At 39.1% G+C, this 26,849-nt stretch overlaps 1 protein-coding gene across 2 annotated transcripts in view; it reads left to right on the top strand.

Moving 5' to 3' along the window:
- The window catches only part of LOC134792369 (acetylcholine receptor subunit alpha-like), a 126,502-nt gene that overhangs the window by 29,827 nt on the left and 69,826 nt on the right, over nt 1-26,849 (top strand). Inside the window, exons 2-4 of one of the 2 annotated variants that reach the window (XM_063763650.1) lie at nt 3,917-4,071; nt 15,551-15,731; nt 18,097-18,212. In XM_063763650.1, coding sequence (XP_063619720.1) covers nt 3,917-4,071; nt 15,551-15,731; nt 18,097-18,212 — 452 coding nt within the window. Of the gene's footprint in view, nt 1-3,916; nt 4,072-15,316; nt 15,498-15,550; nt 15,732-18,096; nt 18,213-26,849 lie in introns of both variants that reach the window. The other variant, XM_063763651.1, reaches the window with a different exon arrangement.

Raw genomic sequence — 26,849 nt, 5'->3', positions numbered from 1 at the left:
AGCCCGTGACGCCCTAGAGCCTTATTCTGAGATGAAAACTTAATAGCCATTTAATACCAATCAAATATAAATGTCAGCCTATCGCTTTTGCACTCATGTGGTTATGCTATCAGAGCAAGCAAATGGATACAAACATTTATTTCTGATATAATTTTGATGGGTAAAATGGGCTTATGAATAAGATAACTATTTATTTTGAACTTTCATCAATAAAATAAAATGCATATATGTATGTGGGGCCGGAAAGCAATCACATAAATGGGTCAAATACAAAAAAAAACTTCAAGAACACAAACAAAGGCAGAAAATCATCAATGTTCCTCTTCCATCCCTTTACTTGTAGGTATTTCTTAGTATTTATCAAATGGTTGTAATTGTTCTGCACAAAAGCTGGGCTCTCAAATCTATACTAATGTTATTGCCCTGAGAAATCTTACGAGAAAATGCGTTTTTCTAGATGTGTACAATGTTGATTCATGTTTTATATTATATCTCGATGTCTACAATCTTGCACTAACTACAAGTTGGTGTTTGACCCAATTTGTCCGATAGAAAATGGCTTAGCATTAAGTCCGACATTTGTATGTCGTGCAATAAAGTTTAAATAAATGTTGCGCGTATCTAAAATAGTCAAACGAAGATAATTATGAAATCACTACCTATAAAACAAAGTCCCCCGCCGCGTATGTCTGTTTGTGTGTATGTAAGTTCGCGATAACTCAAAAACTGCTGAACGGATTTTCATGCGGTTTTCACCTATCCAGAAAGTGATTCTTGAGGAAGGTTTAGGTGTATTACTTGTTAAGGTTTTGTGTAACCCGTGCGAAGCCGGGGCGGGTCGCTAGATCTCGTAATTCTCGTATAAGTAGGCGAAGTAACACGCGACTTAAACATGCATGTTAGGACGGCCATCGGAACACTAATTCGCCATCCGTCTCTGACCCGTCCGTTTATAGCTACACTCCCGATATTCATTGCCATCCTCTTAGCTAAAGAGATGGATATTTTATATCCAATGGCGCATAATTGAATTTATTTTGATGTGCAGACATGTCACGTTTTGTTTAATTTTACACAAAGTAGGCTACTAACTAGTAACTTTAACTCTCTCTCTCTCTACAAACATAACAATGTTATACGGGAATTTAAAATAGTATGTTTTATAACATGTTAACTACCCTAATCTGAATTGTTAACCTTACGGCTTTGTAATAGAGGCTGGACCTAGGGGGCAAGGACAGTGAACGTGTTAATTGTTTATTTAAATGATGATGATTGTTACTGGTGGATACGTAAATGCTACATAAAACACACACTAGAATATCTGATTAGGCTAAAAGGCATTGGATATATACTTTTGAAAGTCGGGCGACAGTATTGTCAATATTATGATCCCGTCGAGATAATCTGATAATTAAGACTTAAGTGAAATACTCATTTAGTAATCAAGGTTAAGTCTTTAAGCCAGTTTTACGTATGTATGTATTCTTATCTCCTTTTTACGTAATATAAGTTTTTGGCAACAATTTCATTTTTGGTACAAGCTTTTATCGCTGACTGTACTTTTCTTACGACAGACAACTAATAGTTACTCATCGATACAATTCTAAAAACCTCTAACACAATTAGGTTGCGTTGTTTCATCACAGAGTTCCTATGGCCAACTCCTGTCTCCATCATCAGATCAGTTCGACAGTACCATATCATTGTATTGTCATCAGAACTACATACAGCTGCCAATTTTCATAACGCTACGATCCTTGGAAGGTGGTTAAATTAGTTACCTTGGATTCCATTACAGTTAGTTACATACAGGTCGACCTAATAAAAGCTTGTTAATAAAACAATTATTGTTTGTAACCAATTACTAATACGAACTGAATAACTGACTAACGGAAATACTTATACAATGATGTTAATAATTGTATAAACATTATTTTAACAAATTAAAACTTTGTTCCCCAAGAAACTTAGCGCCCTTTGATATATATACAATTATAATTCCAGTAAACCTATTCTGCGAATGTGTTTGCTTTTAACCAACTTCCGTAAGACTAAACATTTGTTGGAAAGACCAAGTTTGTGGCCCGAGCGCCAAACGCCCGGAATGTATCAACAACTTTCCGTTCCTACGGAAACATCTCTCGGCGGAATATATATTTCCGCTTATTTCCTTATCTTTACAAGTTAAATAGCTTTCGCAGTGGCGTTATTGATTGATGAAACGTGGGAAAAGAAAAATGAAACATGAATGATTACTTTGTATTTAAGTAATTACGCAGGGTTACGTGTTTCAACATCAAATTGTTTTTTCACCACACCAGTGCGGCTACCACCTGAGCCTCTACCATCAGTTTTAACATTGACATAACGCTCACGTCTACGTAATTTACTTTCTGTACATCTCGCTTGCACTATTGCTCGCATATGCGAGTACGAGCGAGATGCATAGAAAGTAAATTACGTAGACGTGAGCGTATATGTCAATGTCAAAACTGATGGTAGACGTACAGTTTTGACATTGACAGGTACGCTCGCGTCTACGTAAATTACTTTCTATACATCTCGCTTGCACTAATATGCGAGTACGAGCGAGATGCATAGAAAGTAAGTTACTTAGACGCGAGCGTATCTGTCAATGTCAAAACTGGTGGTAGTGGTTCAGCTCATTATTCGAAAACCGATGAGAAAGTTTAATTTTATCCACGAGAGAGGCAACTAATTTTTAATGATTATTATGTAATTTCATTCACTGGGACTTGGCTTACGTGATGTTTTACAGTTAAGTACCTAATATTTTCCTCGTATTGGTTTCTTTTTTAGTTAAAATGTAAAGAATGAGCGGTATTTTATTATATTTTATTTAGAACGGAAAAAGAACAAAAAAATATAAATTAAGTATTTTTTTTAATAGATTTGGATCTTAAAGCCACATTGCACTGGTTTTTCTGTGACATCGACTCGTCCCCGCCCCGCCCACACCAAAGACAATAGAATACCGGCTTATCTCCTCGGCAAGACAAAGACGAACGGTCGGCAATCAAAGCACGTACACTATCCTAAAATCTTACGTGGGAATTTTAGCCGGTTATTATTTTACTGTTACTTCTTCTTTATTTATTCTTCATAAATTCTTACGCGTATATAAATAATAACGCTTATAAACCTCCCTATATGAACGTCCTCCTTGAGTCGTATTCCTCATAGCTGAGGGTCGATACCTATATGAAAGAAGTTATAAAATAAAAATAGTCCCTTTAGCTGTAAAAACCGATTAAAGTGCCCACAACGTTCCTTTCATTGAATTTTTACAATAAACTCTGTCTACAATTTTTTAAATTTTTTACAATAATAAAAAAAGTCAAATGTAGTTATGTTATGAACCTACTATGTATATTTACCATAACTAATATAACCATGCAGTTAAGATAAATATACATCAAATAATGTAAAAATATTTTCCATAATGGGCCCGATTCGGATTTTGAAATAGACATCTACTAGATATCTTTTAGACATCACCAAGATACGATAACGATATGTTTAAGATCTAACCTGTCAAATTTGACATTTGCGCGATTCTGGAGATACTCTTGAACGATTTCCACAGGATATGACTTAGAGATCCAATTCACATCTAATAGATATCTTACTCTATCTAACGTAAAAGTGACATTGGTTGCCCGAATTGCGCTGCAAAAGAGAACTAGTTGATATCTAAACCATAACGTATCTAGAATGGATCTAGTACGTGTCGTCTCTTGTGAATATCTTGAAGTTCGAATACGGCAGAATGTTAATATCCAGAGAGGAAAATGTACGGAGAAACGACCGTCCCCTTGCCTCGCACATACGTCAAAACGAAATTGCCACCACAGACTAAAACCGCTCTAATCCGTTTTCTCTTTCGTTCCAGAATCTCAAGAACCAGATAATGACCACAAACTTGTGGGTGGAGCAATCCTGGTACGACTACAAGCTGCGTTGGGAGCCCAAGGAGTATGGTGGGGTACACATGCTGCACGTGCCTTCCGACCACATCTGGAGGCCCGATATTGTGCTTTACAACAAGTATGTATGGAACTTAATAATTGCAATGTGGTTGTTCTATTAAATTTTAAATAATAATAATTGCTGGTGAAGCATCGATGCATATTTATTTAATTTAGCATCGTATTTTCCTTGTTGGTACTATTTGTATGACTATGATAAAAACAACAGCCTACCGCGGTTTTCAAAAATTTTTATTCGACTACCGCGACGTCTTTTACTCTAAACTCTGTAGGCACTAACATGGTATAATAATATACTCCGCCTGGTACTCTATTCCGAGATTCGCGTATGACCTAACTGACACGGGCCTACGTCATCATGCTGTTTACAGGTTCTCAAACTTTAAAATGTGGGAGAATTTTAACCAACGGTGAAAATTATTTTAATGGCATTAATTTTAAGTTATTCATGTAGAAACATAGTAAAATAAAACAAATCTAATGTATTAAATTAAACTTTATTTATCTATACAAGACAAATGTTTAAAAAACTAATTCACAGTTACACATTAATTACCAAGCTTACGACGTGAAAAGTTTGGAAAACACTGCGACTGCTGACACTGAGCGAGAAGGAAATAACAATTAACACGCGTTCGACAAGGATGACGGTCAGGGCATGAAGTTATCTAGATCCGAATTGTCAAATGTGACAGCGCTATCCTGTGTTGCCAGTAATGTAAACAGAATTACCCGAACGTCTGAAATTTCTTTCGTGAATCGGAAGATATTGCTAACGAATAATTAAAAATGACGTGTTATTGTAAAATTTAAGATAAAATACATTATAAATGAAAATTATAAAATTATAAAGAAATATTTTAACTTATTAACCATAGCTATAATGTACCCATGTAACATGTTATGTTGAAATAAAGTGGCAATGTTATTGTGACGTAGGCCCGTGTCACTCTGGGAATAGAAGACCATGTTTTATTAGACCATGGGCACTAATATATGTACGTAGACTGTAATTTCCTCTATTTTAAACCCTTTTGATCAGTTCTTTCAAAATATTTTTCCCATGATTGGCGATTAGGCGCCCATGATAATCAAAGTCGTTTAAAGTCAATGAATTGAGAAAAGTCTTCTCTCGGGTAAAATTATTGTAACAGTCGTAACTGTCAACTTTAAATTGATTCCGTCAAGTAATTTTAACTCGATTCGCCACCGTAAAGGGGCCCACTGATTAACAGTCCGTCGGACGGTATCGGCCTGTCAGTTAGAACAAAATTTTGACAGTTCCGAACAACTGACAGGCCGATACCGTCCGGCGGACTGTTAATCAGTGGGCCCCTTAAACTCGAAGATGAAAATTCTTACAGCCGAATTGAGAAACCAATTAACGGAATCGAGAAACCAATTACTTAACGTAAACTTCAACATTTAATTAATTGTTTCATTGCTCGTGTTATTTCCTAACTTTATTTTATGGTGGTATGGTCGGGGTTGTGTACTATCCACTGGGGTCTTGTAAATAATAAATGCAGACTTACAGTTCAAGTGGTATACTTCACTAAAGTACACGGAAATCCATACACAAGCAATACAGAAGGCACAGAAGGGTAGAATACACAAGCACAGGTTTAAAGCAGAAGTAGAACAGTTCAGAAGATAGAAATAGGTAAGGTAAACAAGCGGGAAGCGAAAAGCAAAACAATAAGATCGCAGCGAAAGTGACATGCGTTCCGCGTCGTATCATGGCAGTGACTGACAAATGACCTCTGCTGCGCGGACGCCGGGTTAGCTACAAGACCAGTTCGCGCTAGACCGGGGGTGAGGTCGATAGTATCGATAGTCGATACGGTTTATCGACATATGTAGGAGTGTATGTAGGTTTAGGTAAAATATATAAATATAGGTATATGAAATGTGTATATAAAATGTATATGTATAAAATGTGTATAAGTACCTACACCACCCCCCACCAGAGTCCCTCAGGGACGATAATAATCAGGAAACCTAATTGTACGACCTGAACGAGTTGTTCTAGCTTCAGGTACCTGAGGTGTTTCTGTCATAGGAGCGGGAGTGTCTTTGACATTTTCATTATTGTCCAGCATAAAAGCTGGCTTGAGCCGGTCAATAGATACTGCCGCCTCCTTGTTATTGAGAAGGATTTTAAATATTTTACTATCTCTGACGAGTACTTTATGCGGCCCGGAGTAAGCTGGTGTAAGGGAACCTCTTGTAGTGTCGTCGCGAAGGAAGACATGACTACAGGTTTCCAGTTCCTTGTGCACGAATACTCTGGGCTTACAGTGTCGCGAAGCAGGAACGGGTCGCAGCTTCTCCATGTAGCCTTTGAGTCTGGCAGAAAAGTCGGATATATCCGAAGTTACACCAGCGCTTGGCTCCCAAAACTCTCCAGGGAGTCGCAACGGCTCTCCGTAGACCAACTCAGCCGAAGATCCTTGCAGATCTTCTTTAAAAGAGGCACGTATTCCCAGGAGGACCCACGGCAACGACTCGGTCCATCTGTCATTTGCATGACAGACGATAGCCGCTTTTAGTTGGCGGTGATACCTTTCCACCAAACCGTTGCAAGCAGGATGGTATGCTGTCGTCCTTTTATGCTCGAATCCGGCCATCCTAGCTAAGCATTGAAATAGGGCCGATTCAAATTGACGGCCACGGTCAGTTGTAATGCTTGTAGGACAGCCGAACCGAGCAATCCAGGTGGACAGCAGTGCTTTTGCAACGGTTTCTGCCGTGATATCTTCTATCGGTACTGCCTCTGGCCAGCGAGTAAATCGATCTACTGCTGTGAGGCAATACCGATAGCCCTGAGAAAGTGGGAGAGGCCCGACCAGGTCTATATGGATCTGTTTGAAGCGGGCGCGCGGCAAGTTAAAAGTGCCCAGTGAGGAAGTCACGTGACGGTTGACTTTAGCTCGCTGGCACGGCAAGCAGGAACGCGCCCACTCTCTGCAGTCTTTTTTCACACCTGGCCAGACGAAACGCTCGGAAACTAGTTTCGCCGAAGCGCTGCAACCAGGGTGGCTTAGGGAATGGAGGCTATCAAAGACCTTCTTCCGCAGAAACTTAGGTACATAAGGCCTGGTAGCCAGTGTACTAACGTCGCAGTACAAAGGGGTTTGGCTTCCAGGAACATGAAGTTTCTGCAGATGCAGTGATGACCCGTTGCTCAAGAGCTGTTGAAGTTCGGGGTCGGAGGCTTGGTGTTGGGCTATTGTCTCGAGGCTCACAGGTGCTTCTAGTTCCTCAATTCGCGACAACGCATCCGCGACTACGTTGTCTTTGCCACTTATGTGGCGGATGTCTGTCGTGAATTGAGATATGAAGTCAAGGTGTCTATACTGCCTAGGCGAACAGTTACTCTTCCTTTCGTGGAAGGCGAAACTGATGGGCTTGTGGTCAGTATAGACAGTGAAGTGACGAGCCTCGAGCATGTGCCTAAAATATTTTACCGCCTCGTATATGGCCAACAGCTCCCTGTCGTAGGGCGAGTATTTGGCCTGAGAGGGGCTCAGCTTTCTGGAAAAGAAGGCCAGTGGTTCCCAAGCGCCATGTTTAAATTGCTGGAGTACCGCACCAAGAGCCTTGTCGGAAGCATCCGTGACCACCGCTAGTTTTGCGGTGCAATCGGGATGCGCCAGCATCGCTGCGTTTGACAAGCTCTCCTTACAGGCCTGAAAAGCTTTCAGCGTCTCTCCAGTGAGGTTGACTGCCTGCGATCCCCTCACGGAACCTGTCAGCAGTGCGTGCAGTGGGGCTTGTATCTCGGCTGCTCGAGGAAGAAATCTCCTATAAAAGTTGATCATGCCCAAGAAGCCCCGAAGCTGCTTGATGTTAGTTGGAGGAGGGAAGTCCATGACTGCCTGTACCTTCGACTCGAGGGGTCTACATCCGCTGGCTGAAATCAGGTACCCTAGGAATGTTACCTCCTGAGCTCCTAGGACACACTTTGAGGTATTTACCAGCATGCCGTACTGCTTCAGCCTAGCGAAGATTACACGCAGGTGTTCCTCGTGCTCTGCCTCGCTCCTGGAATAAATTAGGAAGTCGTCCAGGTAAGCATATACGAAGTCAAGGCCCCGGGTAAGCTCGTCGACGAACCGTTGAAACGTTTGACCCGCATTGCGTAGGCCAAACGTCATAAACGGGAACTCGAATAACCCGAAGGGGGTCGTGATGGCGGTTTTGGCGATATCGTCGGGGCTGACAGGTATCTGATTGTAAGCTTTTTCCAAGTCTAGTGTACTAAAGATTTTACAACCAGCTATATCGTAAGAAAAATCATGGATGTGCTTAATCGGGTACCTGTCAGGCACGGTGCGAGCATTCAGGCTGCGATAGTCTCCGCAGGGCCGCCATCCGTTGCCCTTCTTCGGGGCCAGGTGGAGGGGCGACGACCATGGGCTCTCCGACGGCCTGGCTGTACCACTTGCCAGCATGATCCGGAACTCTTCTTGGGCGATTTTCAGCTTGTCCGGAGCTAAACGACGGGGTGGTAAAGAAACTGGAGGACCTGGTGTGGTGCGTATGTGATGGACTGTGTTATGGGGTATGTTAGTGTTATATTTGCCAGCTGGTCGAGTAATTTCGGGAAATTCATCGAGAATTTTGTGATACCGGGACTCGCCAGTTACGACTTTAACGGAAAACACGTCTTTACAATTGGCTGTGGTGCCGATGGCAGCTATTAAAGTTAACATGTCAATCAAGCGCTTATTAGGACAATCTACTAACAGATTATAATGATTGAGAAAATCTACACCAATGATTGGCTTGGTAACATCAGCTACTACAAAACGCCATATAAAAGATCTGCGCAAGCCAAAATCTAAATCTAAAGTTAAATAACCATAGGTAGCAATATTAGAACCATTTGCAGCACTCAGATTATACCCAGTCCTAGAACGACGATCACACAGCGCCGACCGTGGATAGACGCAGAGGTCGCTTCCAGTATCGACTAAAAACTGCGTCTTTGAAGTGCGGTCGGTGACGAACAGGCGACCAGAAGGTGTCGATGGGCAATCGTCAGTCGCCATTATCGACTGCCCCTTGCGTTTTCCGCCGGCTTGAAGTCGCATGGTTGAACGCATCTGCTGGCCTTGTCACCAAACTTCCCGTGGTACCAGCAGAGAGGGTATTTGCGATAGTTCGACTGGGATCGTTGCCTGGTCGCGTTACGCTTGCCTGGAGATGCGCGCGTCCTGGATCTGCTACTCCTGCCCGATGTGGACGCCTGTAACTGCTGGAACTGTTTCCGAAGCTCTGCGATTTCTCTGGCAATATCGCTGGGAACTGAACTCGCAGCTGCACCACTCACAGCGGCGACTTTCGGCGAAGAACTGGCCAAGTCGTTGACACGATCAGCTAAGTCGCAGACGTCTTCATGCGAAGCCGAAGATGGCTGGCCCGCGAGCACCATCTGCACACCATGAGGAAGGCGGGTCATCCAGATAGACCTGATAAAATCATCTGGTACTGCAGGTCCTGCCAGATCTTTCAGGTGACGGAAGAAATGCGAAGGTTTGCGGTCCCCGAGCTCCTCATGCATCAGCAACTGCTTGGTTTTCCTCTCATTGGAAATGCCCAGTCTCTTGATCAGCTCGGTTTTAAGCTTGTCGTATCTCTGCAACGCGGGAGGGTTGATAATAAGGTCCTTAACCTCGCGAGCATACTGGTTGTCGAGGTGGGAGATCACATAATTAAATTTTGTGACGTCACTGGTGATGCCGGAATTATGAAATTGACCTTCGACTTGGGCGAACCATATCTCCGGTTCTTCTGCCCAGAATGGTGGCACTTTCACTCCAACCTTAAAAATGTTTGTCTCTTCTATCGACTCTGTCGACCCTGTCCCCGCACTATTTCCGGATGCCTCACCCGTACCAATCGCATCTTTAAATTCCCTTTCTTGGCTCATATTTGGGGTCACCAGTATGGTGGTATGGTCGGGGTTGTGTACTATCCACTGGGGTCTTGTAAATAATAAATGCAGACTTACAGTTCAAGTGGTATACTTCACTAAAGTACACGGAAATCCATACACAAGCAATACAGAAGGCACAGAAGGGTAGAATACACAAGCACAGGTTTAAAGCAGAAGTAGAACAGTTCAGAAGATAGAAATAGGTAAGGTAAACAAGCGGGAAGCGAAAAGCAAAACAATAAGATCGCAGCGAAAGTGACATGCGTTCCGCGTCGTATCATGGCAGTGACTGACAAATGACCTCTGCTGCGCGGACGCCGGGTTAGCTACAAGACCAGTTCGCGCTAGACCGGGGGTGAGGTCGATAGTATCGATAGTCGATACGGTTTATCGACATATGTAGGAGTGTATGTAGGTTTAGGTAAAATATATAAATATAGGTATATGAAATGTGTATATAAAATGTATATGTATAAAATGTGTATAAGTACCTACAATTTTAATTAGTGTTACAAAAGGACGTTAACTCGTTATAAAGTATTGAACGCTCATTAAGCGCAGAAAATAATTTTACACTCGAAGAGACAGAATTACTGGAATATAAGTATATTTTTCACGCTCGCGTTGTCACGAAGAACGTTTTATGTTTGTTTTTATGAGTAAGAAAACCAAATGTGTTATGCTAAGCGTTAAGCGTTGTTACCCGAGACGAGACGCGAGAGCTGATGGCTGACAGCCGGAAGCATTTAGACGAAACCGTACTGATCCACACAGATTGTGTATATAGTACTTACCTTCTATATCTTTATTAGAACATTTTGAAAGCTTCACTACTGTTGATACATTTTTGTGGATACTTAATAGATTGATGATGATATTTGACGATATTTCCAAGTAATACCATCCCATCAAATTCGATTGTACAAAAATGTGCCCACAAAATGGATTCAGGAAAATTGCTCAAAAAATGATACGTAATTTGATTTCAGTAATGCAGTGACTAAGCTGTATCAACTATCTTCGTGTACAAATAGATATTGATATGGATGAAAGAAACAACGAAAATAATACTACATTGTACTGTTTACTTGTTTAGGTACCCTAAAATACCTTTCAATTAAACTAAGTCTCCATGCTCTAAAAGCGTAAACACAAATTTGCATATAAACCTATCGACGTTCCATCGACACGTAAAATGTTCTAGAAAAAAGCGACGCCCTCCGCGTGTGACCTCCGCCACCGTTTTCGTAATTCGCGGCATAACCCCGCCTTCGAGCCCTTCGAGGTGTACGTTTATCTGACACGAGTGCCATATAAATGCGGGATGACTTACGATAAGTGCTATGTGAACGTTCGTGTAGGTACGAACTAACACCATATGCGCGGAATAAAATGTACAGGTAAAACTTCTCTCCTGCTAAATTGGTATACTTAGACGTCGGGGAAGCAATGAGTAGTAATTGCTTTAAGTATGCAATATATACAGAGAGCCTACCGCGAACCACGTTCGACGTGTTGCCTACTTGCCTCCCTGCCACACTTACGTACTAGTTTACAAGGGCAACAGAGGCAACACGTCGAACGTGGTTACATATAATGTGGCACGGGTATTTTTTCGTTTTTTTTTTTAATTATCGATAAATTATAGGTAGTTGCCCTTTTATAAAATCCCAAGCTCTAGAAACAATTTATATAAGGTGTATTCGGGTAATTCCGAATGTCGAAAACTGTCGGATAATTCCGAAAAGAGACTTTTATTATGATGGAATTTTGGGTGATTTTCATCTGAATTTCGGAATTACCCGAGTAAACCTTACAAAATTATTTTATCCTATATTCAAAGATGCATCGGTGCTTCACGGAATATAAAAATATAAATAATAATAAATAAAATAAAAGTGATTTCATTTATATTATATGTCATTTCGTGTATATTATAAGTATGTCAATGCAATACTTAGTTCGAAGACAATATTAGATTTATTTACTTACATTGTTGATTTGACACCAACACCACCCAACACACCCGTTACAATACCCTTCCAAGTACAACAACCAAGTACTTACAACACCGTTTAAGACAAACACATGGCCGCATGGGACTAAAGAATGGTACCTATAAAGACAGAAGCAAGGATTCTGTTTCAACGAATATTAGTACAGATGAATCTTACGTAGCGACCACGAGCGGCGTTCAAAACCCTCGAATACGTTTTTTCAACCGACGAAAAAAAAAAACGGAGGAGGTTCTCAAGTCGACGCGTATATTTTTTTTTTTTTTTTTTTTTTATGTATGACCACGCATAACCTTTTACAGAGGTGTTCGATTTTGATAATAATTTTTTTATTGGAAAGGGTATACCCCGAAGTTGGTCCCATATAAATTTGGAAAAAAAAATCCAACGTTAAGGGTAGGAAAATAGGGGATGATTGATTTTTTCACTCACCGATTGTAACGTATGACCACGCATAACCTTTTACAGAGTAGTCGTAATAATAATAAAAATTTGGAAAAAAATCCTACCCTAAGGGTGGGAAAATAGGGGTAATTTATTTATATTACAGAACATAATAGTTAAAGTAGGATTATTAATATAACAGTTAATAGCTAAAGCAAGGTAGGTAGCTATTTTAAAAGTAATCAAAAATTAAGCATGTAATAATTTGTATAAATTATAGCCACAGAAAATTATAAAATAAAAACTTTTTAACAAAAAAAATAACCGCCGAAAAAAAACTAAAAGGAAATAAAAAACCGGCACTAACACGAAACGAGTCGACCAAACAATAGCACACTGAAAAGAAAAAAATAATTATTTTGTCTTCAATAACGCAAGTGAATACCTATGAACTATGTATATACATACTTCTGAAATCAATCACACAAATCTGCGTATTTATATATTTACAATCTGTTATTTTTGGAGTCGGTGCCAGCCTCAAACAAACTTGAGCACCTTAGTGAAGCACCTGCACCGACTCCAAAAATAACAGATTGTAAATATATAAATACGCAGATTTGTGTGATTGATTTCAGAAGTATGTATATACATAGTTCATAGGTATTCACTTGCGTTATTGAAGACAAAATAATTATTTTTTTCTTTTCAGTGTGCTATTGTTTGGTCGACTCGTTTCGTGTTAGTGCCGGTTTTTTATTTCCTTTTAGTTTTTTAATATATCTTTTCAAAGTTAGAATCCTGAAAAGCGAATATTATATTGTCCACTGCTTGAATTATTTTGTCTAGCAAAAACAATAGCTCCGATATTCCGAGTAGGTATTCTTATTAAATATTATAAGTAGATAGGGTGACTGTTGTACTTATTGGTCACTACATAGTAATTGGCTACTCCAAACAAATCAGAAAGAAACAAGCTAATTGAAGCCTTATGGCTATGAGTGGCCAATTACTTATGTAGTGGCCAAACCTATACCAGTCACCTTAACTCGTGTACGATTTGACTCACTTCTTAATAATGACAGCAAAATTTAACATAAGTGGTTGGTCCCCGCGGAATAATTAATATGGCTGCTTAGAACTTTGAAGCGGTTTGCGGGATGTATTAAATTCCGACATCTAAGTTGTAGGTATAATTAGAGTACGTTTAGCGATACAGTGCCGTCTGCCGTTCCATTGTTAAATATTTACCGAGCAAACAAACGGTCCCATTGAGACGCAATAACAGAGTGTAGTCGTGCTTACCCATCGACTCGAAACACTCCACTCGCGATATTGATTATCGATATTATGAAATCCGTAACAGTCGCGTTATTTTTTCTATCTCTTGTACTTTTACTACAGTGTACCGACGTATGTATTTACTTGCTTTCCTTAAGTAACTGACTAAAGATTTTAAGTACACTCGCGTACATTTTTATTTGTTTATTTTTTAGGTGATAGGCGACCCCGATTATTCAGAAGGATTTTCAATGATATTCGGAAGAGTTAAAATTGGACTTACAAAGCTATTTGCAGACATTAAAAGCGATATCAATAATGTGATAAATTGTACAGTCACCGCGGTGGACCATCTTTTACATTAAATGGATTAAATAGACTGGGATGAATAGGTAAATATGTTAATACAAAAAAACTGGTGTCGTACTAATAATACAAAAATCTAAATCTCTATAAAAGTCCAAAGTTATCAATTCTATGTACAGAAGTTTCTATCGAAGTGTCACAGTTGAATTATAGCGTTCGCATTAATTTTGTTCTATACCTTGAAGCGTCGGACATTGATAAATGGTCTGGACAGCAGACATTACTCATTTCCGATCCCGGCCCGCAACCTGTGCGCGCCTCTCGACTAAGGCGCACCTTTTTGCCTCTTTCACCCTTCTCTGCTCACCCCGCGACACCACTACTACCGGCGGCCTAGTCGATTCTTCCAAATAGCAATTTTCTAACCCTCATTCCCATTTTCATTCCATTTCTCTTTCATTTTCACGTTTATATAAGTAGTTACTTGGCTTGATCTTTCTTTGATGTTGGTGTATAAAATAAAATTGTTAAATAAACTGTGTTAAAGCGATACCTTTTACTTACTAAATGTTACTGCATGTGAGTGTGCCTTATGTTGTGTTGTGTAACTTGTTTTGTTTCCTTGTGCGAATAATTGATAGATCGGAACGCACGCAGTCTAGAACCGAGTCGAGAAATTCGTGTCGGCGTGAATAATTGAATATCTTATGCGATGCGGTGCGACAGATGCATCGAAAGCGCGGTTGAATCTCAATGAATACTTCGCCCCAGTCCGTATCAAATTCGCGTACCTTCCATTTTGTTTATCACCGCATTGAAAGTTCTAAGCGTTTGCGAAAAAGTTGGAGTCGGGATAATGATCGCCCCGACACAATGGAGCGTAGTACTACTCAACGACCTGACTGCGAACACAATTGAGAGGCTGAATTTAAATTAAAAAATAAATGTAAACGACCAATTAAACGGTACAAAAATGACAATGAAATCGCCACGCAAAGTAATTTCTTTTTTAATGGGGACACAACTTCACAAAATCTTAAATGCAGTAGGTTTATTCTTAAAGAAAATTATACACGAAAACACTGCGTACTTACTTAAATACTCGGTACACCTGTTTACACAAGACACGACTTTCGTCATCAAGTCAATATTATCTTGTTACTAAATGCTTACTCGTACTTACTCACATGTTGATTATATTGTAAGTATTGAATAGGCACCGCAAAAACCTGGTCCGATCCCGCCACGACAGGCACGCGGTAGCTGACCCGACACACATACGCAGTAGCAACCCGTGTGCAGTTGCCGACACGACACCCAGAGGCAAAGTTAGGAGCCGCGAGCCGGCTTGTAAATGTGCGTTAACATTGCAGTGCTGACGGCAACTTCGAGGTAACGTTGGCGACCAAGGCGACCATCTACCACCAGGGGCTGGTCGAATGGAAACCACCCGCCATTTACAAGTCTTCCTGTGAAATAGACGTGGAATATTTTCCGTTCGACGAGCAAACGTGCGTTCTTAAGTTCGGTAGCTGGACGTACGACGGATTCAAGGTAATTGCGCGGAGTCCCCCACCGCTCTCGCTGACCGCTCTGTTTGTCCGCAGCGCCGACGGCAACTACGAGGTGACGCTGATGACCAAGGCCACCGTGTACTACAACGGCATGGTGGTGTGGCAGCCGCCCGCCGTCTATAAGTCCTCCTGCTCGATCGACGTCGAGTTCTTTCCTTACGACGTGCAAACCTGTGTGCTTAAGTTAGGCAGCTGGACGTATGACGGCTTCAAGGTGACGCCCGCTGTAGGCTGCTTGGCGCCGAGCGCGGGCCGTAGCCGTAGGGCCCCGCGTCGGCCGATGTCCATGCAATAGCTTGTTGGCTCGAACGTAATTCGTCGTGTAATTATCATTACTTTTCTGTCCATGTGGTATGTTTTACTCACTTTTACATATTGACTGTAAGACGGCGCTAGCGTAGAGGCGTAGAGCGCGCGTCCATATCGCCCGCTCCCCGCCCGCAGCTCGCTCCTTTAGCTCTGACATGTTGCAAGTTTATTTTCCTATTGCGATGGTGATGTAATGATGTTTTAAAGTATGTGGAGTAGCGGTATGTCAACGTGCGTGACCACGAATGCTCCAGATTATCCTCGGCCGGTTCCACTAGATCGATCGGCCTTCCTCGCTCGACACGGAAAGGTATAAAATTCTGACTGCCAGGTGATATGGGATGCAAAAACTTCACTCGATCCGTTCCTCTCCAACACATCCCGTCGCGCGTGCGTCTTGCCGCGCCCGCGAGCTGCCCCGGCAGAAATGGCAGCGGCAAGCTTGCGCCAGACCGGCAGGACTCGCCGCGCCGCAGGACGCGCCGTGTGCAACCCTCCCTAGCTGGCTCCGCTCGCGCCACACACACACACACTGGTACACGTCCTCGACGACGCTTGCTGCATGCTCCCCACGATCGATGTACACTCGACTCACCGCATGCCTCCGGCTTCACTCCACCCACTTGCATTCCCGATCACGGCGGCCGCCCGCCCGGACCGCGGACACGGCTCTGACACAGCTTCACACGATACCTACACGCGAACAGGTTAAAAGCACAGCACGTGAATTAATCAGATGTGACGTTCACACTAAACGTTCAACTTACACTTCCGAGCATAAAACAGTCATCACGTTGCATATTTTATACCTTTCCCTATTAGCGACATCATATTGGCTGTAAGAATTCGGTGTCTCTCGTCGTCCATTGCATGATACCTGATCATTCCGAAACAAGTAATCCTACTCGATCCAGACACAGTCCATAGTGCACAATATCTAAGCTAGATGTTAAGGCTCCTAGTGTGAACGGCGCGGCGGTTGAAGCGAGGACGGCAGAAGACTCGCTTGAACCGTGGCGACGTCTGTTGCATGCTCCACTTAATGAAACTTGCGCCTGGTGCCAACACTCGTGTTTGAGTGTAGTTGTGAGGCTGCTCGCTGCACGGTGGTACAAACGACATGTGAGTGGTGGCACGCGGGCGTAGAGCGCGCGCCGCCGACCGGCGCCCGCCGCGCGGACACACACACGCGACGGAGCCGGCGCTCCCGATGTCCTTTACAGATTTGTTGTCGATCGCACGCATTTGTGCGTTACCGTAACGTAATGTAACGTTGTCGTACGCGAGACGGTAACTTCCTAACGACGAGTAGAGGCCGACTCCATCCTTTAACTCACACGGCGTCTCCAAACCAAACCTAATGTTTTTTCGGTGTTCTCTGTGTTTTACGCGTTGTCACTACTTCGCATGATTCGGAATATTGATGTTTTTGACATTGGCTCTTCTGTGTTTATGGTTGATGATGTATTGAGCGAATATTACAACTTTTTATCCACGTTTTTTTAAATTTTGTTGAGACAGGTACATCCCACTTGGCACACTCTGTGGTATGTGGTTAGAGATTTTCTTCGAAGGTCACCTTGAATACGTTTTACACTAAATATACGTTAGTTGCTCGTGCTAGCTGCTTAGCTGCACTTGGAGTGTACAGCATAAGAGTATTGAAATATTGCAAAATGTTTTTTTAGGTTTTAGAGATTGTACACATTGTGTGACAGGGTGCATGTATCGGATAAATAAACTGAAACTAAATAGGACGTGTTGATGACCATTTAAACTAGAATAGTGATAACTTAATATTCATTTAAAATAACGGCAATGCAATAGAGCAAAATCTATGTTTTACTACGTTACTGTATGAACTGTAGGTATCTACGGTAGATAATCATAGTAACAGTATTGGTACCAAAACATTGGCAAAAATTTTTGACAGCAATAACTTAATAAGGACATATGTTTGCTCTATATGCATTGCACATGTAATTTGGGAATAAAGCTTTCAATGTTTAACAAACCAAAATTAATTATAAAAGATTATTTTCAATTAGGCTATAATTTTTTATTTCTTTTTTACTCTCATAACTTTCTAAGCATTAGCTGTCGATCAAAATTTTCATTCTATCATAAATGCATTTTAACAAAGCATTCTTGATAGCTTAACTAAAATTGGCTAAACGTTACAGATAACTAGAAATCGTAGATCCAATCCACACAAAGTATACTGCGAATTTTCCAGTACTTGATATAAAACGTGTATGATGTGATGGCAGGTGGACCTGAGGCATATGGATGAGCAGGCCGGCAGCAACGTGGTGTCGGTGGGGGTGGACCTCTCCGAGTTTTACATGTCCGTCGAGTGGGATATACTGGAGGTGCCTGCGGTCAGGTGAGTCAAAATCTAAAGGGGCCCACAGATTACCAGTTCGCCGGACGATATCAGCCTGTCAGTTGTTCGGAGCTGTCAAATTTTGCGTTTAACTGACAGGCTGATATCGTCCGGCGAACTGGTAATCAGTGGGCCCCTTAAGCTCTCCTTACAAACGTTAGTTAAAGTAGTGACGCTAAGGTGAAGAATTTAGAATAGAATAGAATAGAATAGAAGAAATTTATTCAGAAAACGCTTAAATTTAGGTATTACATGAGACAACAATTTCGTACATTGACGCGCCATTACCTATCCCTATTGCTTTTTATTCTTAGCTCAATTCTTCGTGCATATTGTCCTTACTTTAGAGATAGACTTACAGATTTGTCCGTAAGATCTGTTTGTTTGCATATGTTTCAATGTATGCCAATGCCGAATGATTTGTCTATCAAAGATCTATCCGCAGACATTTCCACATACATTAAAAGTAAAATAATGTTTACTTACAACAACCAAATCCAAGTAGAACTATACCAGAACGTATACCAAATGATTACATAATAATATCAGACCCTTACTTAAACCACTTTGCCATTAGCCCACGTATTGATTACAGGAATCGGATGGAATACAATATTGTGTTCCATTTGTATTCTATATTTGGGTGTTTTTGTTAAGATGGCAAAAAGGATACGTCCGACAAAGCAAGGCGCACAATGAGAAAATATCCTGGTAATTTATTTTCACTAACGGTCGCTATTATCATCGCTTGCCAGCCAGCGAACGTTTGCTTAACTGCCCGATTCGAACTTTAAGATACGTCAATTAATCGATCTAGAAACGATATGGATTAGATGTCAGTGTCAAATGTGACGTTTCTTCAAACAAAAACGTCACTTTTGACACTGACATATCTAATCCATATCGTTTCTAGATCTATTAACTGACGTATCTTTCAGTCCGAATCGAGCCGTCAGACGAAATTGTACTGAGTGTGATCGTAGATTATTAATTATTAAATTATAGGCACCTACATTTTGAACGATATTTTTAATATACAAAGATTTCACGCACATGCTTATGTAATTGATAAAAAGGTAAATAAGGTTAAATATAAACAAAATTTTAAAGCATGAAGGTTACTTTGACAGCGTACGCCATAAAGCTTAGAATATAAACATTGGCGCTATATAATAAGCGTGACCAAGGCTCTTGGCATTCAAAGGCTTAAGGTAACGGCGGCTATTAACGCGGGTATCAAAATCGACGTCTAACACCGCGGTGTTTACAAATACGCATTTTGCAAGCAAACAGATCTATTCCCTAAGAAATAAAGCATACACAAAACAAGCTCATTCATTGGTCTATCGTGCCCAATAGTGTGAATTTGTGTAAGTGTAACAAAAAACTCGCGATTCGTCAGTTTGTGCGACGGCGGCGCAAGAACCGATTATTCCATACAGACGCGTGACGCCACAGGTAAGTGCACTCCAATCTTACTTAGTGTTTTACGTAATAGTTATGGCAAATAAACTAGTGCAATGCCTTTTAAGAGGTTGTGTATTGATTTCTACAGGATTTTGAATTACTTTTAACTTAGTTTATAACCGGTAAATACGTTTAAAATGGAAAATAAAATACAGCGGTGATAGGCGCCAATTACTTCTGTGGTAAGTAATTCCGTGGTATGCCACGATAATAGAAAAAGTGGTAGTTTTGTTATTTACTCTTTAGTTTTGGTACAAATTATCAGTTTTATAATTTCTTTTATTTCTTCCAATCTTGATCTATTCACGCTATTAAAGAGCTATTTCCGTGGTATGGAAAGTATTCAACTAACCCTTAATTTTTAAGAAAAACTTCAGCACCGATTTCCTTGTTTCTATGGGAACCCTTAATCTGTCAACTTTTTTTTATTTTGAGATAAAACCTAAAATTTACTTGCCGGTTATGTGATTTTGTCTTTACAAGAAGCTTGTAATATACGTGTTTGATTTGATTTGGAAAACCATCTGTGTTTTATTCTTTTTATGGGTCGGAATTAGGTTTAATCAAACTCCAAATTAAGCCTATTACCGATGGTATGATCAGATTACCCTCGGTGATAGAATGTATAGAAATCTATTACTGACCCAGAGAAATATCGAATGGGTCGGTAATAGGCTCTTAAAGAGTTATCTATTACCGAGTGACTGTTTGGTATTGTATTTTTGGTATTTTTAAACATACTCCTATAGTTTTATTTTTTATTTTTGTATCATTATTAAACTTAATGACACAAAAAGAATATACAGAACCCACGTCGTTATTATTGTTTTAACCCTCGGTATTAGGTTTCGAATTTTGAGTTTGGTTTCTATTAACGAGTGCAGACAAATCATGCCAATTGTACCCTCGGTAATGAAAGCTCAATTCGCGATAATAGAATCACAGCCTGTTCCTTGCCACGGTAATAGAAGATTTGGTCATTTTGGCTTCAAAAAATAATTTAATACATATAATAACCGAAAATGAATCCAAAAACGTGTGAAACGGAAAGTTCATTAAATGCTCTGATGAAAAAAAAATATTCCTGGCTGTTAGACAGCATTGATACCCTTAATTTTTGGATCTCTTTTGAAAAGTTCCTTAACTACCACGGTAATAGGTGCCTTTACCTTAATATGCATAGACACTCATTACATTGTTTTTGTGACATCTGAGTCGCACATGCGACTAATTTTAATACTGCTTAGCCAGTTTAAGTCAAAAACTCAAAAACTATTTTCACTAAAATCGGGTTTTTACGACATCATACATAATCCAAAATCCATAATCAAATCCTAACGCCGAGTCAGACGACGCTACGGAGCCACGCCGTTACGTTGTCGCCCAAATCCAATGTTTAATTTTATTTGTATGTCTTTTTTGTGTCTATTGTTTTTTTCTGTCTCTTGTATTTTTTTTAATTTGTAGATTCACAGTGCCTTGGTTTTACTGTAATGCTGTGTTACTTATTTGATCAATAAAATAAATAAATAAATAATTATGGAGCTATGACCTACGCTAGCTCATAGCCTTAGTTTCATATACATATATAAGGTGCTAACAAATTAGTCACGGATATTTTTACAGCTGATAGTACTATCGGTTCTCGGAGTACATTTAAGTATGAAATATGATTGGTTTTGTTATGTTTTTTTTGGAGAAAACTAGGAAACAAATTTGTTACGTTAAAACACCCTGTTAATAAGATAATTAAATGAGACCTCTTTAGACATTCTAGAACCTCTTTAAACTTGAGGTGACGTGACATGACAGACAGTGTTAAACATCTTGACAGGTACATAATAGGGGTGATTATTTTAAAAATAAATTATATTTTCTTTTTGTTCGGTAAATAAAACAAAAAAATGATTTGTTTATTTGTTGCATACAATTAACACTTACAGTTCAACCTTACGTGCTAATTGGAATTACATTACTTAATAGCCAACAACATGCATTATTCGAATAAATAAGTGAAGTGATTATTATAAGTGACTACGATCGATTTAAATCTGTAACACATTACTGACATTACATTAGAAGTATGAAGTTATTACATAAAAGAGATCAAGGCAGTATATATGATATACAAAGGTTCCTTAATTACAGTTAAAAGTTATTGTTTTAATGTATGTAATGTATTATCTCTTAAAATATCCGTGACTAATTTGTTAGCACCTTATATAAAGGGTCAATAAATTACTGTCTAAATATTGGTTCTTACGTCACGCCGACTATATACATTTTTAGGATCAACCCGTATTCATTAGTAGGGCTAAAGTTCGCTCATCTCGAACTCGTCAAGCAACAGGAATATAAACCTAGATGAGGCCTTGTCCGGCACTAACAGAAATTTCCCGGTATTAATTATTGTTTATTTTTTGATGGAACGGTCTTTGCTCACTGCTAGAAACTGAGCAAACAGACACCATTAGTTTTCTGAGTTGGCTCTCTTTTCATTTTCTGTAACGATTTGCTTACTCTAAGAAAATAGTCGTAACACGGGCTGTGCAGTGGAGCTACAGCTACTTATGTTTACATAAAATTGCATGCTTTTATCTTTTATTCTGAACGCAAATAAAAATACCGTAGATTTTTTTCTTTCCTGCTTACGACTATAATTAGCACTATTTAATCTTTACGAAAACTGCATTAAAAAAATTATAAATTTAACAATCTCATCTTATTTTGACATTACTCTTAAGGCTGCGTTTCTACTAGAGATGTGCGAGGATGCATAGCGAGGAATGTGTTTGTTAAGAACCAATACAATCGCTACGCGCTGAGCGAGGAAAACAAATGAAGGAACGAGGAAACAATTGAAACGTGTTTTTCGAATATGATTGTAGGTACGTACATTCCGTAAAAGAAGAAGAAGAAGAAGAGTATTCTGGAAGAGATCCTTTAGGGATAACCTCGATTTCTGTAAATTTTGTGTGAGCCTGTTTATCTACAATAAAGTTATTACTACTTCAACTACTAATAGTGCAAACTGAAAAAACTCAATAGGTAATTATAACAAAAACAACAAAAAAAATAATGTAAGAGAGTGCCGGTAATCTTACTCTTACCTTCTGTATTTAATTGCGGAAAAGTGGACGGCTCCCGTGGGGTTTTATTCTTTATTGCCAAGTTCTAGCGATTCCCTTTTCACACTAGAGCAATTTGCTATTAATAAAATTATTCTTGAAACGGAATATTCTAACTGTACGAACTTTGAAGAAGCCGCAAAAATAATACATACTTAATGATACCTACAGGGTGATATTTGAGACGTGTACACAAATATTCTTATGAAAAATCGAATTTAAGCCATAAATGCTCCAATTATTTCACGTGTTGACTTAGAAAGTGCTATCAATTTATGATCAGATATTAGTCTGCGCCGGGCACCGTCAACGCAAGCTCCTGATGATACTCCTCGGTACGGAGTGAAATTATGTGGAGCGGTTTTCGACTTAAAAGTAAGTGACCTGTTCTTAATATATTTAATACACATATTGCTCATAAAAAGTCTTGAATTTTCTCATATAAATTCACCAGGTATAAAAAAGCTACATAACCTTAGCTCCTCGTTTGCTACACCAACATTCTATAGGCTCTCCGCTGCGCTCACAGAACTATAGCCAGATTAAGCTCTCAGATTAATAATTTACAATACACCCGAAGGCACGTAGTCAAAGAGAACAGCGCTTTGTGTTTGTTGTGGGCTCTAAAACGAATAATAAAGAATTTCTTGAAAACAACCCGTATAATTCAAGGTTTCAAAATGAGTTTACTTTCGCTTCCCTAGTTTATCTCCTGAAGGAGTAGGTAGGATGAAATAGGATGTAACATATTCCGATTTATTCAATTTAATGAGGAAATTAAAACATATAAATATGTTGAAATATAGGTAATATACATCTGATTAAATTAATCGAAAGATCAAGATACATAAACCTAGAAAATATTTATTTTTTTTACTTTACAATTACAATAGTGCAGCTAAGGTCTAAAAAATTGATACGTATAGAGCTTTTACCTAGCTTAATATCTACACAAATAGGTCGTGTACACATATTTTAGCGCTTTGTCTGTGTCGATATATTAGACGTTGATTATGTTACGCACATGAATTGACATTCGAGTAGAAGTTACATCGAAACATATACTTCATATAGAACAGCGGAATAGCTGACATTCTGTATAAAATGTCGACATGTCGATTAAAGTGCGCTTTACTGTTGCATTCTGAAGACACGGGATTTCTCATTCGATGTACAAGTGTATACGTACGTTTCAAGAGCGCATGTACTCGCAATATGGACGCCGTTATAGCTGGTAAATAACTATAATACTATTTTCGTTTAATTTGTTATAATTTCACTATGTGTTTGAACAAAAACAATATTTCATTAATTAGTTATTCTTGCAGAGTATGGTATGAACAATACAAAAAGATATAGGTACGTACGAGCCGCCTTAACCATTATATACTTACGTACGAAAATAAAATCATATTTGTAAAAGAAATATCTAATGACCCCATTATATGACTATAAAAATCTATAATCACCTTCCAAACTATCAAAGATCTGGAAAATGAAAGTCAATTTAAAAAACAGCTGAAACTGTTTTTAATTAGTGGATGTTTTTATAATATTAAAGAATTTTTTGACCAAGTCAGTAAATGAAAATATTACCGTGCTTTGTTTATGTAAGGTAATAATGTAATATTGGTACCAAATGATCATGTGTGAATGTATGTATAATATTAATTTAATGAAATGTGTATAATGTATAATAATATTAATAATTGTAATCAAATCACCTACTTGTAGCCCCTCGGAGTAAATATCTATGGAGCGGCCATTAACAGGCGTTCCCCTCTGCAAAAAGATCGCGGCCGCCGGTCAAGGAGGTTATATAAAACTAGTTGCCACACGTCATACGCCATTCAGCAAACGTCAGTCTAAGCGGAATGATAGGAGCCGAAAATGCCGAATTGCAGCGTTTTCTCGTGCAAAATGAGATCGGAAACGTCTAGTCTACAAAAAGAACACGTTTCTTATCATATGTAAGTACTATTACATCTAAATATTATCAAATAGTGCATTAACTTTGCAAATAACTAAAAAACATTGTCAATCTGACAGTGATACCAGTGATATGATATTAGATCTAATTTAGGGTAATTCTAAAGAAGACTTTCTAAATATTAATTAGGTACGAGTAGAATTTCTAATAGGAAATATTATGCGAAACTCTGCGTAGGGGGCGCGACTACCACAATCCATCACAATCTGGGGGTCCGCCGCGGAACAAGAAAATTTAAATTTCGTTATCTAACCTCTCTATCACTATTGCATATTTGAGCGATAAAGAGAAAAGAGAAAATTTACTAGCTAGCTTAGTGCTACACTCTGGCGGCAGAACATTGCAGTAATATGCCCTATTTGCGTTGCTTTTTGTTATATTATTATAATTTATGTAACACATTATTTTTATATAACACCTTAGTTTCATAGAGTCTGGCTAGCCAAATTTTGTTGACTGATATTTCCTTGTGGTATCACCAATTGTCTATGATTTTTAAAAAAGCTAAAAGTCTGTTGTCAATTTATGTCATCCATTCAAATTGTTTGCGGTATATAAGCGGTTTATTTGAAAAAATATTAATAATGACTATACCGAGTGAGGTCCGGAACCTATTATTTAAACTCGCAAACAATTACGGTAATGTACGCAGTCGCCAAGAAGCGTTATATAAAGAAAAACTGCAATGTTTACAAGTCGTAAGCAATTTAGTAGGTTGGTGCTCTAATATTTTGATACTTTAAGTAGGTACTAGTTCTAAAATTTGCCTATAAGTTTGATTAAGTACGTAAATTTATTAATGCCTGAATCTCATAAACAGGACAAGTGTGTAAAGAAACGGTTAAATTAGAAATTCTGGAAAATATCAACAAAATCAAAACATTGGAACGTAAGGAGTTATTTACTGAAAACCAATATTTAGAAGAAATCTGTGGAGTGACTGGTCAGTAGTTAAAGTTGATATAAAAATATAAAATAAACGTTAACGTTTCGAAACATGTCCAATGTCCATACAGCGTGGCTGTTAACGAGAATGCAGTTAGCATTCTCGTTGACAGGGAAGTTTTGGGGTTATATAGAGCATTTTTTACTATGGGACCAACCCCGGCATTGCGAAAAAAAATTTGGCTGTTTCATAATACTCGTATACATTTTGGCTGGTCCATTTTCTATGAGAGGGTAAGTTGCTCAGTATTAATCCTAAAACCTCCATGGCACCGGGACTGCAGTTATTTTTTAGCCACCGTGTACGTGTATATGAGCGGCCAACGTGTCGATGGAATCTTTAGGTATACCTACTTAACTTAACCATTGACCTAACCTAAAGTAACGTAACTTAATGGTCACATAGACAGACGTATGAAACTCGCAAAATGGAAATTACCACCATATTGATTGCAATTTTGCGAGTCTACCATTATTATTAAATTATATTATTGATTAAAGTTTTTTTCGTACAGGTTTTTGTGTTTCAACTTTGAAAAATATACTAAATGAAGGCAAACAAAACAATGGTGACTTTAGTACTCCGGGGCAAAAGCGGCCTCATCAAGCTACCAAATCAAACTTGGATAGCTTCGATGTTCAAGCCATCAAAAATAAAATTAATGAATATTATGTGGTCAGAAAACAAGTACCTACTCTCAGAACCCTTTTGGCTGATTTAAAAGAATCGATAAATTTTACTGGATGCAAAGAAACTTTACGTCAAATATTGTTGGCGAACGGTTTTGAATTTAAACAGAACAAGAATGAACGTTCAGAGCTAATTGAGCGGCACGATATTGCAGCTTGGCGGCATCATTTCTTGAGCACCATTGCTTTGAAACGTGCTGAAGGCAAACCGATAATATATCTGGACGAAACTTATGTTCATCAACATTACAAACCAAAAAAGTCTTGGCAGGGCCCGTCCACAACAGGTTTGATCGAAAAAAATTCTCAAGGAAAAAGATATATCATTGTGCATGCTGGTTCTGAAAGTGGCTTTGTGCCCAATGCATTGCTAGTATTCAGCACTAAATCGATCGCAGCTGACTATCATCATGATAT

Source organism: Cydia splendana, chromosome 7 (genome assembly GCF_910591565.1).
Source record: "Cydia splendana chromosome 7, ilCydSple1.2, whole genome shotgun sequence".
NCBI classification, from domain to species: domain Eukaryota; kingdom Metazoa; phylum Arthropoda; class Insecta; order Lepidoptera; family Tortricidae; genus Cydia; species Cydia splendana.
The sequence above is the reverse complement of the archived record's forward strand: the minus strand, read 5'-3'. Positions and strand labels throughout refer to the sequence as shown.